Below are 23608 nucleotides of genomic sequence, written 5' to 3'. Positions count from 1 at the left end.
ATCAGCTTCATCATATCAGTATCTGACCTATAGACACATATCACTTATCAGCTTCATCATATCAGTATCTGACCTATAGACATATATCACTTATCAGCTTCATCATATCAGTATCTGACCTATAGACATATATCACTTATCAGCTTCATCATATCAGTATCTGACCTATAGACATATATCACTTATCAGCCTCATCATATCAGTATCTGACCTATAGACATATATCACTTATCAGCTTCATCATATCAGTATCTGACCTATAGACATATATCACTTATCAGCTTCATCATATCAGTATCTGACCTATAGACATATATCACTTATCAGCTTCATCATATCAGTATCTGACCTATAGACATATATCACATATCAGCTTCATCATATCAGTATCTGACCTATAGACATATCTCACTTATCAGCTTCATTATATCAGTATCTGACCTATAGACATATATCACTTATCAGCCTCATCATATCAGTATCTGACCTATAGACATATATCACTTATCAGCCTCATCATGTCAGTATCTGACCTATAGACATATATCACTTATCAGCCTCATCATATCAGTATCTGACCTATAGACACAGATCACTTATCAGCTTCATCATATCAGTATCTGACCTATAGACATAGATCACTTATCAGCTTCATCATATCAGTATCTGACCTATAGACATAGATCACTTATCAGCTTCATCATATCAGTATCTGACCTATAGACACATATCACTTATCAGCTTCATCATGTCAGTATCTGACCTATAGACATATATCACTTATCAGCTCCATCATATCAGTATCTGACCTATAGACATATATCACTTATCAGCTTCATCATGTCAGTATCTGACCTATAGACATAGATCACTTATCAGCCTCATCATATCAGTATCTGACCTATAGACATAGATCACTTATCAGCCTCATCATATCAGTATCTGACCTATAGACATAGATCACTTATCAGCTTCATCATATCAGTATCTGACCTATAGACACAAATCACTTATCAGCCTCATCATATCAGTATCTGACCTATAGACATATATCACTTATCAGCTTCATCATATCAGTATCTGACCAATAGACATATATCACTTATCAGCTTCATCATATCAGTATCTGACCTATAGACATATATCACTTATCAGCCTCATCATATCAGTATCTGACCTATAGACATATATCACTTATCAGCTTCATCATATCAGTATCTGACCAATAGACATATATCACTTATCAGCTTCATCATATCAGTATCTGACCTATAGACACATCACTTATCAGCCTCATCATATCAGTATCTGACCTATAGACATATGTCACTTATCAGCTTCATCATATCAGTATCTGACCTATAGACATATATCACTTATCATCATCATATCAGTATCTGACCAATAGACACATATCACTTATCAGCTTCATCATATCAGTATCTGACCTATAGACACATATCACTTATCAGCTTCATCATATCAGTATCTGACCTATAGACATATATCACTTATCAGTCAGCTTCATCATATCAGTATCTGACCTATAGACATATATCACTTATCAGCTTCATCATATCAGTATCTGACCTATAGACATATATCACTTATCAGCTTCATCATATCAGTATCTGACCTATAGACACAGATCACTTATCAGCTTCATCATGTCAGTATCTGACCTATAGACACATATCACTTATCAGCTCCATCATAACAGTATCTGACCTATAGACACATATCACTTATCAGCTTCATCATATCAGTATCTGACCTATAGACATATATCACTTATCAGCTTCATATCAGTATCTGACCTATAGACATATATCACTTATCAGCCTCATCATATCAGTATCTGACCTATAGACATATATCACTTATCAGCTTCATCATATCAGTATCTGACCTATAGACATATATCACTTATCAGCTTCATCATATCAGTAGCTGACCTATAGACACATATCACTTATCAGCTTCATCATATCAGTATCTGACCTATAGACACATATCACTTATCAGCTTCACCATATCAGTATCTGACCTATAGACATATATCACTTATCAGCCTCATCATATCAGTATCTGACCTATAGACACATATCACTTATCAGCTTCATCATATCAGTATCTGACCTATAGACATATATCACTTATCAGCTTCATCATATCAGTATCTGACCTATAGACATATATCACTTATCAGCAGGGGCGTAACTAGGAAAGACTGGGCCCCATAGCAAACTTTTGACTGCCCCCCCCCTCCACTGGGTGTCACACAACCCCCCCCCCCTTGTAGATAGTGCCTTTTTTACAGCCCCTCTGTACATAACATCATACAGCCCCCCCCCGGTAGATAACGCCATACAGCCCCCTCTGTAGATAACGCCATACAGCCCCCTCTGTAGCTAACACCATACAGCCCCCTCTGTAGATAACGCCATACAGTCCCCTGTAGATAACGCCATACAGCCCCCCCTGTAGATATCATACAGCCCCCCCTGTAGATAACATCATACAGCCCTCCCTGTAGATAACATCATATAGCCCTCCCTGTAGATAACATCATATAGCCCTCCCTGCAAATAACATCATACAGCCCCCCCTGTAGATAACATTATACAGCCCCCCTGTAGGTAACGCCATACAGCCCCTCCTGTAGGTAACACCATACAGCCCCCCCTGTAGGTAACGCCATACAGCCCCCCCCGTAGGTAACGCCATACAGCCCCCCCGGTAGGTAACGCCATACAGCCCCCACCTGTAGGTAACGCCATACAGTCCCCCCTGTAGGTAACGCCATACAGCCCCCACCTGTAGGTAACGCCATACAGTCCCCCCTGTAGGTAACGCCATACAGCCCCCACCTGTAGGTAACGCCATACAGTCCCCCCTGTAGGTAACGCCATACAGCCCCCACCTGTAGGTAACGCCATACAGCCCCCCCTGTAGGTAACACTATACAGCCCCCCCTGTAGGTAACACCATACAGCCCCCCCTGTAGTCCGAGGTTTGTGATGGAGAACATTGGGGGACTTTCGGTCCCCTGTTCTCCTTATCGCTGCCAGCGATCACACATGTATCCCCTATCCTGTGGATACGGGATACATGTCTTATGTAGGAACCACACCTTTAATGGCAGAGCGGGGAGATACCTCCCTGCTCTTCCGTAGTGTTCAGTGGCGTCGCGCTGTAGCAGCCATAGCGGCAGCTAGCGGAGCCTCCGGCCATGGTGGGGGCCCGTGCCGGCGGGCGACACAGGCCCCCTCATGCCGCGGGCCCCTGTAGCAGCCGCTACGGCTGCTATAGCGGTAGTTACGCCACTGACTGTGAGGTAGCCGTCGCCTGGGTCTCTCACTGCACAATTTTACTTACAGTATCAGACCATTCAATTCTAATTATAACACAAACATCTGACCGTCCTTCTGTCCCTAAATGTGTCTGATACCGAAGGGAGAGACGGGGCGGAAACTCATCTCCCAGTGTCCAGTCAACTCCACGTGTTACCCTTGAGTCTATGGTGGTGGTCACGGGGTCAAAAAGCCCAATATAAGAAGAGTGAGGATGAAGCAGAATGAGATGCAACATGAAGATCGCCAATTACTTCGCTTTATTTTTACACATATCACTCACTGGGGGGGAAACTGTACCCCGAGGGGTAAAATGAAGCTACTAGGTCCCAATACACCTCCCATGTGCCACCTGGAAATCTGCCAGTCCTCTTTCCTTACAGCTGGTGAGGGAGTAGGGTGATCCCCTGGGGGAGGTGGCAGTGGGGACTCACCAAATCCTGGACACGGGACAGCACAATACACGACTGGATGGCCGGGAGAGAATAGACAACTTGCTGACTGACCCACTAAAGAGGGAAAACGTGGTCCCCAAGGGGCGAGCACTGAACTGCCAGGGACTAGTGGTCTCCAGAGCGCGGACCCTCACGCGGCAGGACAGACAGATCTCTCCCAGGTTCTGCAGGGTGAATGAGAAGTAATGAGAACAGGTGGAGCAGGTCACTTACTGATATAAAAACTCACGGCTTTGGACGCGTCGCTTTCTCGAATTGGACAGGACCCAGAGGAGCTAAACGTCCGTATTGTTAACTTGTATTTCCCCGGATCCTTTATTTCTTTTACATATTCGTGAGTCGTCTCATCAACCGTAGAAAATTCTGTTCTGTTTTCTAGATTAAGGAAATTTGAAATAATAAGTTGCATTAGAGGAAGACGAAATGACGCGATTGATGTCTGAAATTATAAGCAACAGGAGCGAGGAAAAAAAAGAAATGGCCCTATTTACCCGGGGCCCCGGTATTGTGACTCTGAATACAAAGCTAAAACGCTCCTTTGGACACCCCCATATCCCCCCACACAATGACAGGACCTCGTCAGCTGTTTGTATGGCCTGAAGACGTCCACGGATCTGAGGAAAACGCAGCGCCGGGGAATCGAACACAGAAAAACTTCTTACCCCCAAAGAGCCAAACGAGACTCCGATAACATCATCTCCATCTCTGAAAATCTTCTTATTATGAGTCGGGAAAGAATTATTCCCCCAAAATTTGGACAAAAGACTGATGTCTCATAGGAGCTCTGCTTCATCTGCATCATCATTGCAGAAGAACAGGCAGAACGAGATGGACGTGGATATTATCAACCCTCAAACTATATATATATGACACCAGGATACTATGTGTATTACTATGTTACTATGTATATATATATATATGACACCAGGATACTATGTGTATTACTATGTTACTATGTATATATATATATATATATGACACCAGGATACTATGTGTATTACTATGTTACTATGTATGTATATATATGACACCAGGATACTATGTGTATTACTATGTTACTATGTATATATATATATATGACACCAGGATACTATGTGTATTACTATGTTACTATGTATATATATATATATGACACCAGGATACTATGTGTATTACTATGTTACTATGTATGTATATATATGACACCAGGATACTATGTGTATTACTATGTTACTATGTATGTATATATATGACACCAGGATACTATGTGTATTACTATGTTACTATGTATGTATGTATATATGACACCAGGATACTATGTGTATTACTATGTTACTATGTATATATATATATATGACACCAGGATACTATGTGTATTACTATGTTACTATGTATGTATATATATGACACCAGGATACTATGTGTATTACTATGTTACTATGTATGTATATATATGACACCAGGATACTATGTGTATTACTATGTTACTATGTATGTATGTATATATATATATGACACCAGGATACTATGTATATTACTATGTTACTATGTATGTATATATATATATGACACCAGGATACTATGTATATTACTATGTTACTATGTAAGTATATATATATATGACACCAGGATACTATGTGTATTACTATGTTACTATGTATATATATATATATGACACCAGGATACTATGTGTATTACTATGTTACTATGTATGTATATATATATATGACACCAGGGTACTATGTGTATTACTATGTAAGTATATATATATATGACACCAGGATACTATGTGTATTACTATGTTACTATGTATGTATGTATGTATATATGACACCAGGATACTATGTATATTACTATGTTACTATGTATGTATGTATATATGACACCAGGATACTATGTATATTACTATGTTACTATGTATGTATGTATATATGACACCAGGATACTATGTATATTACTATGTTACTATGTATGTATATATATATATATATGACACCAGGATACTATGTGTATTACTTTGTGTATTACTTTTATTATATTTATAAATGATACAATCGGCTTTCTGTCTTGAAATAGTCTACACTGTGTAAAGTAGAAACCTAGACATTGAGATCTGATACGAACCATCTCTCTGGATGTAGATATTGAAACCATCAAAGGCGGTTGGTGGTTGTGGAGGAAACCAGGTGGCTAGAAGTTTATATTTGGGAAGAGCAGGTTGGGATTGGTCGGCTCCAGGTGAGGAGGTTGTGAGGCTTTGATTGTCTTGGTTGGGTGGAATCTCATTTATGAAGCCCTCGGTGTCGGCCGTCACAGTCTCGTTCAGCCACCAGTCGGGTCCTGACGTGGTTACTACGTCTGAAGGTTTATAATCACTCCAGTTATGGGATGAAGCGACTGCCGAGCTCTCAAACTGATCTTCCAGCATCTCTTCTTTCTCTGAGACTGGATCAGATCCAGGATATCCAGATAGAGAAGAACCTCCGGGCGATTCCTCCACGCGGCTCTCGTTCAGCTGTAGAATTTGTATGGAGATGATTCTAGGAGGAAAAGGAGCTGAAGAAAAAAGGATATTCACTCAGCTAATATATTCTGCTGTAAAGTATGGATCTAATATCCAACTACGAATATACTACAGGGTGACATATATATACACACATATATACACATATATAAACACACACATATATATATATATATATATATATATACAGGGTGGGCCATTTATATGGATACACCTAAATAAAATGGGAATGGTTGGTGATATTAACTTCCTGTTTGTGGCACATTAGTATATGGGAGGGGGGAAACTTTTCAAGCAGGGTGTTGACCATGGCGGCCATTTTGAAGTCGGCCATTTTTTATCCAACTTTAGTTTTTCCAATGGGAAGAGGGTCATGTGACACATCAAACTTATCGAGAATTTCACAAGAAAAACAATGGTGTGCTTGGTTTTAACGTTACTTTATTCTTTCATTTGTTATATAGTATAGGGTAGTTTAGTGTATAATGTTATATAGTATAGGGTAGTGTAGTGTATAATGTTATATAGTATAGGGTAGTGTAGTATATAATGTTATATAGCATAGGGCAGTGTAGGATAGTAGTATATAATGATATATAGTATAGGGCAGTGTAGGATAGTAGTATATAATGATATATAGTAAAGGGTAGTATAGGATAGTAGTATATAATGGTATATAGTATAGGGTAGTTTAGTGTATAATGTTATATAGTATATGGTAGTGTAGTGTATAATGTTATATAGTATAGGGTAGTGTAGTGTATAATGTTATATAGTATATGGTAGTGTAGTGTATAATGTTATATAGTATAGGGTAGTGTAGTGTATAATGTTATATAGTATAGGGTAGTGTAGTATATAATGTTATATAGCATAGGGCAGTGTAGGATAGTAGTATATAATGATATATAGTATAGGGCAGTGTAGGATAGTAGTATATAATGATATATAGTAAAGGGTAGTATAGGATAGTAGTGTATAATGTTATATAGTATAGGGTAGTTTAGTGTATAATGTTATATAGTATATGGTAGTGTAGTATATAATGTTATATAGTATAGGGCTGTGTAGGATAGTAGTATATAATGATATATAGTATAGGGTAGTGTAGGATAGAAGTATATAATGGTATATAGTATAGGGCAGTGTAGGATAGAAGTATATAATGGTATATAGTATAGGGCAGTGTAGGATAGTAGTATATAATGATATATAGTATAGGGTAGTGTAGGATAGAAGTATATAATGGTATATAGTATAGGTTAGTGTAGGATAGAAGTATATAATGGTATATAGTATAGGGCTGTGTAGGATAGTAGTATATAATGATATATAGTATAGGGTAGTGTAGGATAGAAGTATATAATGGTATATAGTATAGGGCAGTGTAGGATAGTAGTATATAATGTTATATAGTATAGGGTAGTGTAGTATATAATGTTATATAGGGTAGTGTAGGATAGTGGTTGTGATGGTGCATTATGTGTGGTTTATTGTGAGTCCTCAGCAGAGAGGAATGACTCTGTAATGAAGTACCACAGGTCGTGTCTCCAGCCTATGGACAATCAGACGGGTCAGAGGTGAAGTCCACAAGACATAAAGTGTTCTCATTGTCCAGTCCCCACGGGGGGTCATCAGGAGGCACCACAGTTATATTCAGCTCAGGTGTAGACCAGCAAACAAGGTAGATCCAATTATCTTCCCCATTGTGTCCTCATCCCGGCTGTGGCAATACACATGACAGCACAAAGGACCACAACTCACTTACAGACAGTGAAACTGCCAAGGGGATATAAGGGCTTGTCCTGGGGAGGATGGAGATCTTCTGGATTTAGACCTTCAGGAGAGCTGAAGCTGAGGCCGGCGCTTTGAAGATGTTCCTGTGATCACCTTATTTTGTGGACTGTGTGTTGTTCCTGCATTGAACGTGACTTGTTCTGTCAACATTGGATACAATAAACCCTGTTGGAGTTGCCCTGTCGTCACTGGCTTTGTTGCTCGTGCATTAACCTAACGAACCCCATGACAGTAGTATATAATGTTATACAGTATAGTTTGTTAGGGTTAGTTATATAGTCAGGTGTATAGTATATAATGTGTGGTGAAGTGTAGTATACAATGTTGTACAGTATAGGGTAGTGTAGGATAGTAGTATATAATGTTATATAGTATAGGGTAGTGTAGGATAGTAGTATATAATGTTATATAGTATAGGGTAGTGTAGGATAGTAGTGTCAGGGATCATTACCATGTATATTGTTTGCAAAAATATTATCCTTACATATATACAGTGAAGGAAATAAGTATTTGATCCCTTGCTGATTTTGTAAGTTTGCCCACTGTCAAAGCCATGAACAGTCTAGAATTTTTAGGATAGGTTAATTTTACCAGTGAGAGTAAGATTATATTAAAAAAAATAAAAATAATCACATTATCAAAATTATATATATTTATTTGCATTGTGCATGAGAAATAAGTATTTGATCCCTTCAGAAAACAAGACTTAATACTTGGTGGCAAAACCCTTTTTGGCAAGCACAGCAGTCAGACGTTTTTTGTAGTTGATGCTGAGGTTTGCACACATGTTAGATGGAATTTTGTCCCACTCCTCTTTGTAGATCATCTGTAAATCATTAAGATTTCGAGGCTGTCGCTTGGCAACTCGAATCTTCAGCTCTCTCCATAAGTTTTCGATGGGATTAAGGTCTGAAGACTGGCTAGGCCACTCCATGACCTTAATGTGCTTCTTTTTGAGCCACTCCTTTGTTGCCTTGGCTGTATGTTTCGGGTCATTGTCGTGCTGGAAGACCCAGCCACGAGCCATTTTTAATGTCCTGGTGGAGGGAAGGAGGTTGTCACTCAGGATTTGACGGTACATGGCTCCATCCATTGTCCCATTGATGCGGTGAAGTAGTCCTGTGCCCTTAGCAGAGAAACACCCCCAAAACATAATGTTTCCACCTCCATGCTTGACAGTGGGGACAGTGTTCTTTGGGTCATAGGCAGCATTTCTCTTCCTCCAAACACGGCGAGTTGAGTTAATGCCAAAGAGCTCAGATTTAGTCTCATCTGACCACAGCACCTTCTCCCAATCACTCTCAGAATCATCCAGATGTTCATTTGCAAACTTCAGACGGGCCTGTACATGTGCCTTCTTGAGCAGGGGGACCTTGCGGGCACTGCAGGATTTTAATCCATTACGGCGTAATGTGTTACCAATGGTTTTCTTGGTGACTGTGGTCCCAGCTGCCTTGAGATCATTAACAAGTTCCCCCCGTGTCATTTTTGGCTGAGCTCTCACCTTCCTCAGGATCAAGGATACCCCACGAGGTGAGATTTTGCATGGAGCCCCAGATCGATGTCGATTGACAGTCATTTTGTATGTCTTCCATTTTCTTACTATTGCACCAACAGTTGTCTCCTTCTCACCCAGCATCTTACTTATGGTTTTGTAGCCCATTCCAGCCTTGTGCAGGTCTATGATCTTGTCCCTGACATCCTTAGAAAGCTCTTTGGTCTTGCCCATGTTGAAGAGGTTAGAGTCAGACTGATTAATTGAGTCTGTGGACAGGAGTCTTTTATACAGGTGACCATGTAAGAAAGCTGTCTTTAATGCAGGCACCAAGTTGATTTGGAGCATGTAACTGGTCTGGAGGAGGCTGAACTCTTAATGGTTGGTAGGGGATCAAATACTTATTTCTCTGTGCACAATGAAAATAAATATATATATAATTTTGACAATGTGATTTTCTGTTTTTTTTTAAATATAATCTATCTCTCACTGGTAAAATTAACCTATCCTAAAAATTCTAGACTTTTCATGTCTTTGACAGTGGGCAAACTTACAAAATCAGCAAGGGATCAAATACTTATTTCCTTCACTGTATGTATGTATATATCAGTATATTACATAAAGAGCTGGAATGTAACAAAATGGACCATGTATCAGGGGCACGCCTATGGAGACACCGCCCCTGGAATGCAAGAGGAGTGTACAGAAGAACTTACAGCTGAGGAGCCAATGGGGCTTGAGCACGTCCCACATCTCTAGGAAGGAGTTTTGTGTTTCTTTCTTTGTTCAATAAAAATGTTCAGTTCACTTCCTACTCGATGGAGGTAGGATCTATACCAACTTGTCTCGTGGTATATTTTCTACATGCATGCATGCTCTCAGTTTTCAATTTACAGAGGTGGTTATTCGGTGTGAGATAACAGGGAAAAAAGGAAGTTTTACCCTGACATTTTGGCACCAAGCGTGGGGCCACACTTGAGGGGATTCTGGAATCCGGACAGCCGACAATCACAGGGTGAAACAGACGACCCAGGACTGCCCACCGAAGGAGCCTGATCACCTCCACAATAACACGGCAAGTCAGTTGATTTTATTAATCTTCGACTTATCTGTGTTAGTGGACGGTCTTGTGGGAATCTGTAGAACCCTGGTCGACTGGCTCGATTATCTCAGGCGACAGAGGCAACATCCCCGCTGTGTGGTCACGAACCCGTAAGAAATTAGTCGCGCCCGACTAACCATCCTCTGGGTAATTAGGGACTAGATAGGAAATATAACCTGTTTTATACAGGGGCATGATAAGTCGTGAGTAATTTTCCAGCAAGACCTGTGAGTTGCAGACTGGGAGATTGTAATATTCCAGCGAGATTTAATAATATTGCAGACTGGAGATTGTAATATTCCAGCGAGATTTAATAAAATTGCAGACTGAAAGATTGTAATATTTCGGCGAGACCTAGAGAGAGTTGCAGACTGCGAAATTGTAATATTTCCGGCTAGACCTAGAGAGTTGCAGACCGAAAATTGTTATATAAATTACGTGTATAATATAGACTGTTAGAATGGATGGTTTACGGTCCATATTCAAACCATCAGGATCACCCGTACCCGGACGATCCTATTCGTATGATTTGGTGACGCGAATGGAAGTTGGAAATAAGAAAGGCATTGTATGTTATATGTATTAGAAACCACAGGAGCAGCCGCCGCCCTGTAATGGCGGCCGTCCCTCATGTTGAGTGTGTCCTCATTGTGGGCAGCAAAACCCCCCTCACAGCTGAGCAATGTGCTTCCTGTGGGAGAGGCTGCCCCCCCCACTCCTGATGAGGTCACGCCCGGTCCAACCAAATCAGTATGAAATTATAGCCTTGTTAATTTTGTCATTTCCCTCAGTAACATATGCTGCAGTGTTTCTTCTATTCTAGATTCCGTCCTGCACGCTGTGCACTGGTGAGAAGACACTTCATCATAATATAGAGATGGTGGCCGACAGATTGGACACTGTTACAGATTATGTGTGGTTGATGTTTTGAACGTAGATAATTCCTATACAATAGTGTGATGAATGACTGCAGATAGGTACGTTGTTTTGCCGGCATTAAAATTGTTAAGATTGTGAGAATAGAAGCTGTGAGGTGTGAGTGTGTGACCCCCTCCTGTAAAATGCGATGGTGTGGGGGAGGGGGGCTGTGTGATGTGTGCAGTGTGAAAAGAAGACCGACTGGTATACAGGGCGTGGACGGATGAGACAAGGGGTTACAATATAGCACTGATTTCAGATCTATATTGTATGCTCTTATTTTTAACAGCAGTAATGTCTAAAAACAAAAATTAAGTGTTTTGTGTACGGGGTTAAAATCAGTTTCTTTTTTCTGTGTACAGGAAAGTTTCTTATCTTTGCGCATGCGCTGTTGTTGATGAAAGTTACGCTGCATATTTATGTGTTATGATGTGATAAGATTTAATGTGTTTTGATGTTAATTCAGATGTATTAAACTACAGATATTGTGAGACACGGCGTCTTGATGATGTATGTGCCCCCACTGTTCCCTATTCTTATGTATAGTTTATTGGTTGCAGTAATTAATATTACCAGATAGTGCCCCTCAGATAGAGTGCCCGACCTTATTATGTTGAGATGTAGTTTTGAACCCTGCTACATTACTTTCACAGAGTCCACAAAGGGGGGAATGGTGAAGGGACTGATCAGGTACAATTTTGGTTTGTTTTAAATTAATGAATTTGCTTCCAGGAGATCTACAAAATGTGTAAGAGACCATCAAATCCAGCAAATTTACACAAGAGGTCGAGGTCACTCACAGATGAGTCTTTACAGATTTAGGAGGGAAGGAGGTGAAAATTATCTGAACATTGTTAATTTTATGTAAAGATTTTAGTAATTTGTATTTGTTTTTGTATTAATCCAGTATTTACAGAACCTGATAAAAGTGAGATTCTCAAAGTGTTCTGGATTATCGGATGAGTGTGGAGAAGTGTATAACATTTGTTTTTATTTTTGAGAATGAAGACGCCCCCCTTTGAAATGTTCTATCTATATGTGACGGGTTTTTAATGTAAATTTGTAATGTAGAAATACTTGATCATATACAGTATGTACAAGACAGGATACGAGGCACCAGGTAAATTATCCGGAAACCACTCTCACCTTCTCATTCATCTCAAGGAGCGGAGCTGGAGGTGCTCGCTGAGGCTGTAACCTGGCATAAGGTAACACGGCCGACATTTACACTGACTCTAGGTACCCTTTTGGCATCGCCCACAATTAGGGGCCCATTGGTAGTAGGAACTTTATTGGATCATCAGGTAAGCCAATCGAGAGAGCAAGAGAAGACAGAACTGATAACAAGAGAATGTTCAGCCAGTATCAGTAAATTGTCTTGTCCCTGGATACACTAATGCCACCACTAGGTTTGTAGCAGCCGGCATGATGTGCGCACGGCATGACATAGGTAAAACAGCAAAGGTACCTGTGAAAAGTGCAGCCCGACCAGATTACCCGTCCCAGCGACTGCAGAACATACAACTACCCGAGGTAGAAGTATATGACAATGTGCTCGTGTGTCTAGACCTGTTCTCAGGGGGGCCTGAAGCCCGGCCGGTATCTTCCCCACTGCAGAACATACAACTACCCGAGGTAGAAGTGTATGACAATGTGCTCGTGTGTGTAGACCTGTTCTCAGGGAGGCCTGAAGCCCGACCTGTATCTTCCCCACTGCAGAACATACAACAACCCGAGGTAGAAGTGTATGACAATGTGCTCGTATGTGTAGACCTGTTCTCAGGGGGTCCTGAAGCCCGGCCTGTATCTTCTCCACTGCAAAACATACAACTACCCGAGGTAGAAGTGTATGACAATGTGCTCGTATGTGTAGACCTGTTCTCAGGGGGGCCTGAAGCCCGGCCAGTATCTTCCCCACTGCAGACGTTGTGTGTAGTGACAGGGGAACAATGTTATCCCAAGTATTGAGCTGGTATTTGTACAATGATAAGATGTCAGCAGTTCTGCAGATGTTGTCCCAAAGTTAGTTTGTTTAATAACGATCTTCAAGAAGTGTTGTGGGAATATTAAATACTGAGGTTAAGTTTTATGTAAAGTTCTGGACCAGCCTTAGCATTGGACTATTGGAGGCGTCAGTATTATGTTTGTGTAAATGATTACTTCTTGGTGCAAGTAGATTCCCATTTGAAAATATTTTTGTTGTGAAAGGAAAATTTTAGAGCAGAGAATTCTGTGCAGTGTATATGTGTATGTATAGATATATATAAAGAAGTAAAATGAGTTTGCATGTATCACTTCTAGTTACTGCTCAATGTGAACGTTTAATGTAAAGATGTTATTTGTTAATGTTTTTCTTCAAATTAATTATCTGATTAAGATCAATTACTGATTATACAATGAAAAGCTTGTTCTCCACAGGAAGTGTCCAACTGGGAGCGGAAGGCGTGAGAACCAGATTCTGACAGAATGTGGACGGATAAAGGAAGGTAAACCGGTACCACCCAAGGCACTCTTGATGGCACTTGATGGTGTATGACCTCACATATGCCCCAAAACTGCAAGGATCGATGTGGTAAGATCTAATTGGTATGTCCCGGGCTTTACAGCTGATGCTGCTAAATTCTGTTAGAGCTGTTTAATTTGCCTACAGAACAGTCCTGGCAGACCGGTGCCAACCTTATCATACCCGCCTCCCACAAAGAGAACAGACCTTGAGAGGCCTTCCCAGGTAGATCGAACCAGAGTAGGGGGAGAAAAATTGGTTTGAGACACTTGTCAGATAAACATGTGGAATCTGTGTATATTTCTGTGAATAGGAGATGTTCCAGGTAATCAGCTGAGAATAAGGTATAAATCCTGCTGGAAAGTGTAAACACCAAGTGCAAATATAATGTACCCAATAATTACACATCTTCTAGGTACCCTGTCCAGTGGAACAGAGAAGTTTTTCTTATATAAAGGTGTTTGATGTGGTTTAAGGGCCTGTCATTATTATTGTATGTACTTAGAACAACGTTTATAGTGTATGCGGATGATGTTATCACCAGATTAGTATTTATTTTAACAATTGACAAGGGTTGGGGGTCCCCGGCAAGTACCAGTAAACATGAACTAGAAGACTTTTAATATGATGAACTCCATCACTGAGATGCGGCAGGCGCAGCCTGAGCCAGTACAACGCGTTTATCATGAACTGACGGCAGTGTCACAATTCTAAGCAGCCGTGCAGTCAAGTAACTTGCCAGAGGAAGAGGATAGATACGGAGGGTTTGTGGTAGTAACAATAAAACTCCACTAATCCGTCTACGTGGGAACTCACCCCAGGCTCAAAGTATGAGGTGCTGTGTACAGCCCGGTGACGTATACTAAGAGAGACGGTGTCTGACAGATGAGAAGGACCAAACCAAGTCCTGATGACATCAGCGAAGATCAAAGTAAAGACCAAAGACCTGAGTGAATCAGTCAGCAGTATCAAGTGTTTTAATAAGTAAGTGACCAGGTGGAGGATAGTAATAAACCCCCCCACTGGACACCACTGTGCAGTCTGACTCCACAGAAGACAGGAGAAGAAGAGGACGATGATGTACAGGACTGGCAATGAACTGATGGGACCCAACACTTGAGGGTGATAGCATGAGATTGGTGATGGCATTATATTATTAGTTGAGGCCCTATTGTTTATATTGTCTGAGGTTTATAATTATAATGTGTGTAAATATGCCACGGTGCTGCAAATTACAATCTGAGGAGTTTTATGTGGAGGTGTGAGGTGAAGGTCACTGGTTGTTGTCACTCATATGTAAGAAGTACATGGCAGCAATGACAGCCCGGAGGTAATGTTACCCAGGTGTCTTTAGGTTTGGGGAAGATGCTGCCTATGACCTGTTATATCTGCAGGGGTAAAAGTCCCATTAGGACAGTAAGTGAAAGTGCGACAATTATTACCATTAATAAAATGTAGACTGGATTAGTTATATATATTACAACCAGCAGCTGTTTGTAGATTATACCAAGACAACCATCCTGCATCCTGAGGAGAATAGGGAAAGTTAGGACCACTCCGAAACCTTGGAAGTCCAGGTAAAAAGGGGGGTTACTCATAAGGAGTAGCTCGTCTCAAGCTGGTGAAGAAATCAAAACCCCTACCCACCTGGTCCGAGTGGTCAGTGGTAGGTTGCTAGGTAAGACTCAGGGATAGTATAATAAAATTTTATAGGGGGGACTGTCAGGGATCATTACCATGTATATTGTCTGCAAAAATATTATCCTTACATATACATGTATATATATCAGTATATTACACAAAGAACTGGAATGTAACTAAATGGACCATGTATCAGGGGCACGCCTATGGAGACACCGCCCCTGGAATGCAAGAGGAGTGTACAGAAGAACTTACAGCTGAGGAGCCAATGGAGCTTAAGCACGTCCCACTTCTCTAGGGAGGGAACGTGTGTTTCTTTCTTTTGTTCAATAAAAAGTTCAGTTCACTTCCTACTCGACGGAGGTAGGATCTATACCAACTTGTCTCGTGGTATATTTTCTACATGCATGCATGCTCTCAGTTTTCAATTTACAAAGTTGTTCATTTGGTGTGAGAAAACAGGGAAAAAAGGAAGTTTTACCCTGACATTTGTATATAATGTTATATAGTATAGGGTAGTGTAGGATAGTAGTATATAATGTTATATAGTATAGGGTAGTGTTGTATATAATGTTATATAGTATAGGGTAGTGTTGTATATAATGTTATATAGTATAGGGTAGTGTAGTATATAATGTTATATAGGGTAGTGTAGGATAGTAGTATATAATATAATATAGTATAGTTTGTTAGGGTTAGTTATATAGTCAGGTATATAGTATATAATGTGTGGTGAAGTGTAGTATACAATGTTATATAGTATAGGTTAGTGTAGGATAGTAGTATATAATGTTATATAGTATAGGGTAGTGTAGGATAGTAGTATATAATGTTATATAGTATAGGGTAGTGTAGGATAGTAGTATATAATGTTATATAGTATAGAGTAGTGTAGGATAGTAGTATATAATGTTATATAGTATAGGTTAGTGTAGGATAGTAGTATATAATGTTATATAGTATAGGGTAGTGTAGGATAGTAGTATATAATGTTATATAGTATAGGGTAGTGTAGGATAGTAGTATATAATGTTATATAGTATAGGGTAGTGTAGGATAGTAGTATATAATGTTATATAGTATAGAGTAGTGTAGGATAGTAGTATATAATGTTATATAGTATAGGGTAGTGTAGTATATAATGGTATATAGTATAGGGCAGTGTAGGATAGTAGTATATAATGTTATATAGTATAGAGTAGTGTAGGATAGTAGTATATAATGTTATATAGTATAGGGTAGTGTAGTATATAATGTTATATAGTATAGAGTAGTGTAGGATAGTAGTATATAATGTTATATAGTATAGGGTAGTGTAGTATATAATGTTATATAGTATAGGACAGTGTAGTATATAATGTTATATAGGGCGGTGTAGGATAGTAGTATATAATGTTATACAGTATCGTTTGTTAAGGTTCGTTATATAGTCAGGTGTATAGTATATAATGTGTGGTGAAGTGTAGTATACAATGTTGTACAGTATAGGGTAGTGTAGGATAGTAGTATATAATGTTATATAGTATAGGGTAGTGTAGGATATAATGTTATATAGTATAGGTTAGTGTAGGATAGTAGTATATAATGTTATATAGTATAGGGTAGTGTAGTATATAATGTTATATAGTATAGGTTAGTGTAGGATAGTAGTATATAATGTTATATAGTATAGGGTAGTGTAGGATAGTAGTATATAATGTTATATAGTATAGGGTAGTGTAGGATAGTAGTATATAATGTTATATAGTATAGGGTAGTGTAGTATATAATGTTATATAGTATAGGGTAGTGTAGTATATAATGTTATATAGGGCGGTGTAGGATAGTAGTATATAATATAATATAGTATAGTTTGTTAGGGTTAGTTATATAGTCAGGTATATAGTATATAATGTGTGGTGAAGTGTAGTATACAATGTTGTACAGTATAGGGTAGTGTAGGATAGTAGTATATAATGTTATATAGTATAGGGTAGTGTAGGATAGTAGTATATAATGTTATATAGTATAGGGTAGTGTAGGATAGTAGTATATAATGTTATATAGTATAGAGTAGTGTAGGATAGTAGTATATAATGTTATATAGTATAGGGTAGTGTAGTATATAATGTTATATAGTATAGGGTAGTGTAGTATATAATGTTATATAGTATAGGACAGTGTAGTATATAATGTTATATAGGGCGGTGTAGGATAGTAGTATATAATGTTATACAGTATCGTTTGTTAGGGTTCGTTATATAGTCAGGTGTATAGTATATAATGTGTGGTGAAGTGTAGTATACAATGTTGTACAGTATAGGGTAGTGTAGGATAGTAGTATATAATGTTATATAGTATAGGGTAGTGTAGTATATAATGTTATATAGTATAGGTTAGTGTAGGATAGTAGTATATAATGTTATATAGTATAGGGTAGTGTAGGATAGTAGTATATAATGTTATATAGTATAGGGTAGTGTAGGATAGTAGTATATAATGTTATATAGTATAGGGTAGTGTAGTATATAATGTTATATAGTATAGGGTAGTGTAGGATAGTAGTATATAATGTTATATAGTATAGGGTAGTGTAGTATATAATGTTATATAGTATAGGGTAGTGTAGTATATAATGTTATATAGTATAGGGTAGTGTAGTATATAATGTTATATAGTATAGGTTAGTGTAGGATAGTAGTATATAATGTTATATAGTATAGAGTAGTGTAGGATAGTAGTATATAATGTTATATAGTATAGGGTAGTGTAGTATATAATGTTATACAGTATAGGGTAGTGTAGGATAGTAGTATATAATGTTATATAGTATAGAGTAGTGTAGGATAGTAGTATATAATGTTATATAGTATAGGGTAGTGTAGTATATAATGTTATATAGTATAGGGTAGTGTAGTATATAATGTTATATAGTATAGGACAGTGTAGTATATAATGTTATATAGGGCGGTGTAGGATAGTAGTATATAATGTTATACAGTATAGTTTGTTAGGGTTAGTTATATAGTCAGGTGTATAGTATATAATGTGTGGTGAAGTGTAGTATACAATGTTGTACAGTATAGGGTAGTGTAGGATAGTAGTATATAATGTTATATAGTATAGGGTAGTGTAGGATAGTAGTATATAATGTTATATAGTATAGGGTAGTGTAGTATATAATGTTATATAGTATAGGTTAGTGTAGGATAGTAGTATATAATGTTATATAGTATAGGGTAGTGTAGGATAGTAGTATATAATGTTATATAGTATAGAGTAGTGTAGGATAGTAGTATATAATGTTATATAGTATAGGGTAGTGTAGTATATAATGTTATATAGTATAGGGTAGTGTAGTATATAATGTTATATAGTATAGGGTAGTGTAGTATATAATGTTATATAGTATAGGGTAGTGTAGTATATAATGTTATATAGTATAGGGTAGTGTAGTATATAATGTTATATAGTATAGGTTAGTGTAGGATAGTAGTATATAATGTTATATAGTATAGGGTAGTGTAGGGTAGTGTAGTATATAATGTTATATAGTATAGGGTAGTGTAGGATAGTAGTATATAATGTTATATAGTATAGAGTAGTGTAGGATAGTAGTATATAATGTTATATAGTATAGGGTAGTGTAGTATATAATGTTATATAGTATAGGGTAGTGTAGTATATAATGTTATATAGTATAGGACAGTGTAGTATATAATGTTATATAGGGCGGTGTAGGATAGTAGTATATAATGTTATACAGTATCGTTTGTTAGGGTTCGTTATATAGTCAGGTGTATAGTATATAATGTGTGGTGAAGTGTAGCATAGCACTCTGATGCTTTCAATGATAAATATAAAATAAACATGAAGTAAGGGAATCTGGATTGTGAATTTGGCATCTCACCGGTCCGGTGTTGCTGTGGCGTGTGCCCAATTCCACTGCTTTCAACTAAGGTGCTTTTATTAAAGGAGGCTTCAGACACAAGCTGGAAGGTGACGTCCCGGTAACAGGTTCCAGGCAGCCAGTGATTAAACACAGTTTTGCCTTTGAAGAAATCTGTTAATTACAAAATAGAGACAATATTTTAGTTTCCTCCATAAAGAGTGTGAAGAACCTGCCCACCAACAGAATAGAAATATGTAAACCTTGGGTATTGTTCAGTTCCAGAATACAGATCTATAGCTATTCCCACTTACATACATTACTGCGTGGGCATTGTGGGAGTGCTCCGCTGACCATAGAGATCGGTGGAGCAGCAAACTGTTCCTGACACCATCCGTCAAGGGAAACAGATTGGAATGGAGGTGTCTGACAACCACCGCTCACATCATTGAGGTAGACTCTGTTCCACTATCCCAAACATGGTTAGTTGTGAGGGTGCTGTGTCGCTGGTCCAGGCTTGTAGTTGGTGTGTTAGGTGAGTGGGCCAGCGTTGTGGTTGGTATGTTAGGTGAGTGGGACAGGGTTGTAGTTGGTGTGTTAGGTGAGTGGACCAGGGTTGTGGTTGGTGTGTTAGGTGAGTGGGCCAGACTTGTCGTTGGTGTGTTAGGTGAGTGGGCCAGTGTTGTGGTTGGTGTGTTAGGTGAGTGGGCCAGGCTTGTAGTAGGTGTGTTAGGTAAGTGGGCCAGGCTTGTGGTTGGTGTGTTAGGTGAGTGGGCCAGCGTTGTGGTTAGTGTGTTAGGTGGGTGGGCCGTGGTAGTGGTTGGTCTGTTAGGTAAGTGGGCCAGGCTTGTGGTTAGTATGTTAGGTGAGTGGGCCAGGGTTGTGGTTGGTGTGTTAGGTGAGTGGGCCAGACTTGTGGTTAGTGTGTTAGGTGAGTGGGCCAGGCTTGTGGTTAGTGTGTTAGGTGGGTGGGCCGGGGTAGTAGTTGGTGTGTTAGGTGAGTAGGCCAGGCTTGTAGCTGGTGTGTTAGATGAGTGGGCCAGGCTTGTAGTTGGTGTGTTAGGTGCGTGGGCCAGGCTTGTAGTTGGTGTGTTAGGTGAGTGGGCCAGAGTTGTGGTTGGTGTGTTAGGTGAGTGGGCCAGACTTGTAGTTGGTGTGTTAGGTGAGTGTGCCAGGCTTGTAGTTGGTGCATTAGGTGAGTGGGCCAGGCTTGTAGTTGGTGTGTTTGGAGAGTGGGCCAGGCTTGTAGTTGGTGTGTTAGGTGAGTGGGCCAGCGTTGTGGTTGGTGTTAGGTGAGTGGGCCAGGGTTAGGGTTTTTACTTGCAGGTACGGATAAGGTAAGCTCTGAGCTGAAGTTTGGCTTGTGCCTGGTTTATTACAGGAGATTTTGCCAATGAGATGCTGTACAGAATATGTTATAGATATAAATCAAATTCTACAAAGCACAAGAGTCTCAGATTGTGCACCATAACTATGACCACCAGGACCGTACAGAGACAACCATATTGTAGAAAGAGCTGCAGGGAATGCAAAACCTAATCAGCCCCTCATAAAGTCTTATTGGTAATGTTGATCCAGAGAAAGAAAATTTGACTTTTATTATTATCATTCATTTTATTGTTATTTTGTACATTTGTTTTGTACATTTGTTGTATATTTTAATGTTTTATAGGGTTAGTTATTTTTCTACTTCTTCTCACTACTATTATTATTATTACTATTATTAAAATCTTCCTGACCTTTATATAACATTGTGCGGAAATTGCTCCCTTCCCAGTAACTGATGTTCACTCTTGTGAAGACGTTGAACTTTTCTGGATAATAAACTTCAAACACAACTCCAGTTTCTGGTGACGGTTTATAATCATGGATGAGAACCCTGCTGACTGGAAGTGGCTCTGTAAGAAAGACACAAGTGTTACTGGGAGTCATGGGAGGAAGGTCAGACATTGCCTGCTGTACGTTGCTCAGTGATGTGAACAGTAATAGGATTCTGATGGTTTCATTTCCCGGGCAGCATTGTCTATACACAAAACCGCTACAGCCCCTGCCGTATGGGAAGAGAAGGCCTGAAGCCCAAGGTTGCAGCAGCACCCAACACCAGATCACATCAGAGAAGGGGTAGAAGGCTGGAGACCTTCTCTAACTGTAACGCAGATGGGACCATTCACAGTGGCAGACATACTTACTGGTCAGAATGGTCACAGATCTCACCGCTCTTGAAGCCAGGTTGGCATTTATAACCATTAACGTGATTATGTAATAAAGTCCATGGTAACTGGCATTAAAAACCAGGGGACTCGGCAATGAACTGTTAAACTCTTCAAACTGGAAGAAGTAATTCTTAGATTCTCCAGTGATCTTCACCACATACACCGAGGACGAAGCCATCACATCTGAATCATCCAGGGAGATGAGGAGGAGGTTGCCATCTGTGACCGTCACTTGGAACATGGAAGATTCCTAGAAGCAAATGTCCAGGATATAAAATGGCTATAAATGGAAATGAATTAAGTACTAAGTGGAGAACGCCCCATCCATACAGATCATCATCTTCTTTTACAGTGAGGTAGTTGTACCCAGGGCCGGCCTTAGGGGTGTGCGACCTGTGCCATTGCACAGGGCGCATCACCCCAGCAGGTGGAAGGGAGCGCTGCGCTGGCTCTCTTTCCCCTGCTTGTTTCAGAAGCGCCCGGGCCCGGCGTCTCAGCAGCTGCCTTTCGGCCGAGGCGCTTCTTCACACAGTGGTGTCGCTACCGCTGTAGCAGCCATAGCGACTGCTAGCGGCAACACCGGGCATGAGGGTGCCCGTGCCACCCATCGGGACGGGTCCCCCCATGGCCGGCGGCGCCGCTAGCAACCGCTGCGGCTGCTACAGCGGTACTGATGCCACTATAGCAGAGCAGGGAAGTATATCCCTGCCCTGCTATCTACTAGGGCCATTGTAGCTCCCTGATGGAACGGAGTCCCCGTGTCGCCGGGGATTCTGCTCCTGGACAGAGGGCTTGATGTCTCTGTCCATATATGGACAGAGACATCAGGGGCAACTGCTGAAGTGAAATCCCTGTCCACAGCGTTGCCGACTCTGTGACCGGGGATTCCACTCCAGGCGAAGCCCTTGACGTCACTGCCCATAAATGGACACAGACGACAGGGGCTTCTCCTGGAGTAGAATCCCCGGTCACAGAGTGAGACATAAAGTGGAGCACTCCAGGAGCGGAATCCCTGAACACAGGGGGATTTTGCTCCTTCATGGAGCCACAGTGGCGCGATCTACAAGAAGGGGGGGTGCTACCTACAAGGGGGCTGTGTAGCGTTACCTACAAGTGGGCTGTGCGGCGCTGCCTACAAAGGGGCCTGTGTGACCTACCTCCAGGGGGGCTGTGTGGTGCTACCTACAAGGGGGCTGTGTGGCACTATCTACGCGGGGAATCTGTGAGTGGTGAGCTGATGGTCATTTTACTGTGAGTGGGGGGGCTGATGGTCATTTTATTGTGAGTGGCGGGCTGATGGTCATTTTACTGAGTGGCGGGCTGATGGTCATTTAGCAGTCTTTGGGGGTATTATTCAGTAACAATATGAGGGTATTATTCAGTCACTATGCGGTTAGGGTGTGGCGGTATTATTCACTAACAGTATGGGATATTATTCAGTCACTATGCGGTTATGGTGTAGAGGTATTATTCACTAACAGTATGAGGGTATTATTCATTATGTGGGAATTATTCAGTCACTATGTGGTTATGGTGTGGGGGTATTATTTTGTAACAGTATAGGGGTATTATTCAGTCACTATGTGGTTATGGTGTGGAGGTATTATTCAGTAACAGTATGGGGGTATTATTCAGTCACTATGTGGTTATGGTGTGGAGGTATTATTCAGTAACAGTATGGGGGTATTATTCGGTCACTATGTGGTTATGGTGTGGTGGTATTATTCAGTAACAGTATGGGGGTATTATTAAGTCACTAT

The 23608-nt window shown here is 40.1% G+C and overlaps 1 protein-coding gene across 1 annotated transcript in view; it reads right to left on the bottom strand.

Annotated features, from left to right (window-relative positions):
- Window positions 1-4013: 4013 nt before the first annotated feature.
- LOC142721811 (receptor-type tyrosine-protein phosphatase O-like) overlaps window positions 4014-23608 on the bottom strand; it is a 66648-nt gene continuing 47053 nt past the window's right edge. The window contains exons 2-6 of the mRNA XM_075848838.1: window positions 21825-22098; window positions 21375-21533; window positions 19657-19809; window positions 5912-6343; window positions 4014-4183 (exon numbers count right to left, since the gene is read on the bottom strand). Of these exons, the coding sequence (XP_075704953.1) occupies window positions 4014-4183; window positions 5912-6343; window positions 19657-19809; window positions 21375-21533; window positions 21825-22098 (1188 nt within the window). The remainder of the gene's footprint in view (window positions 4184-5911; window positions 6344-19656; window positions 19810-21374; window positions 21534-21824; window positions 22099-23608) is intronic.

The sequence above is a fragment of the Rhinoderma darwinii genome, unplaced genomic scaffold (genome assembly GCF_050947455.1).
Source record: "Rhinoderma darwinii isolate aRhiDar2 unplaced genomic scaffold, aRhiDar2.hap1 Scaffold_52, whole genome shotgun sequence".
In the NCBI taxonomy this organism is placed as follows: domain Eukaryota; kingdom Metazoa; phylum Chordata; class Amphibia; order Anura; family Rhinodermatidae; genus Rhinoderma; species Rhinoderma darwinii.
Note: the sequence above shows the minus strand (reverse complement) of the source record. Positions and strands in the feature narration are given on the sequence as shown.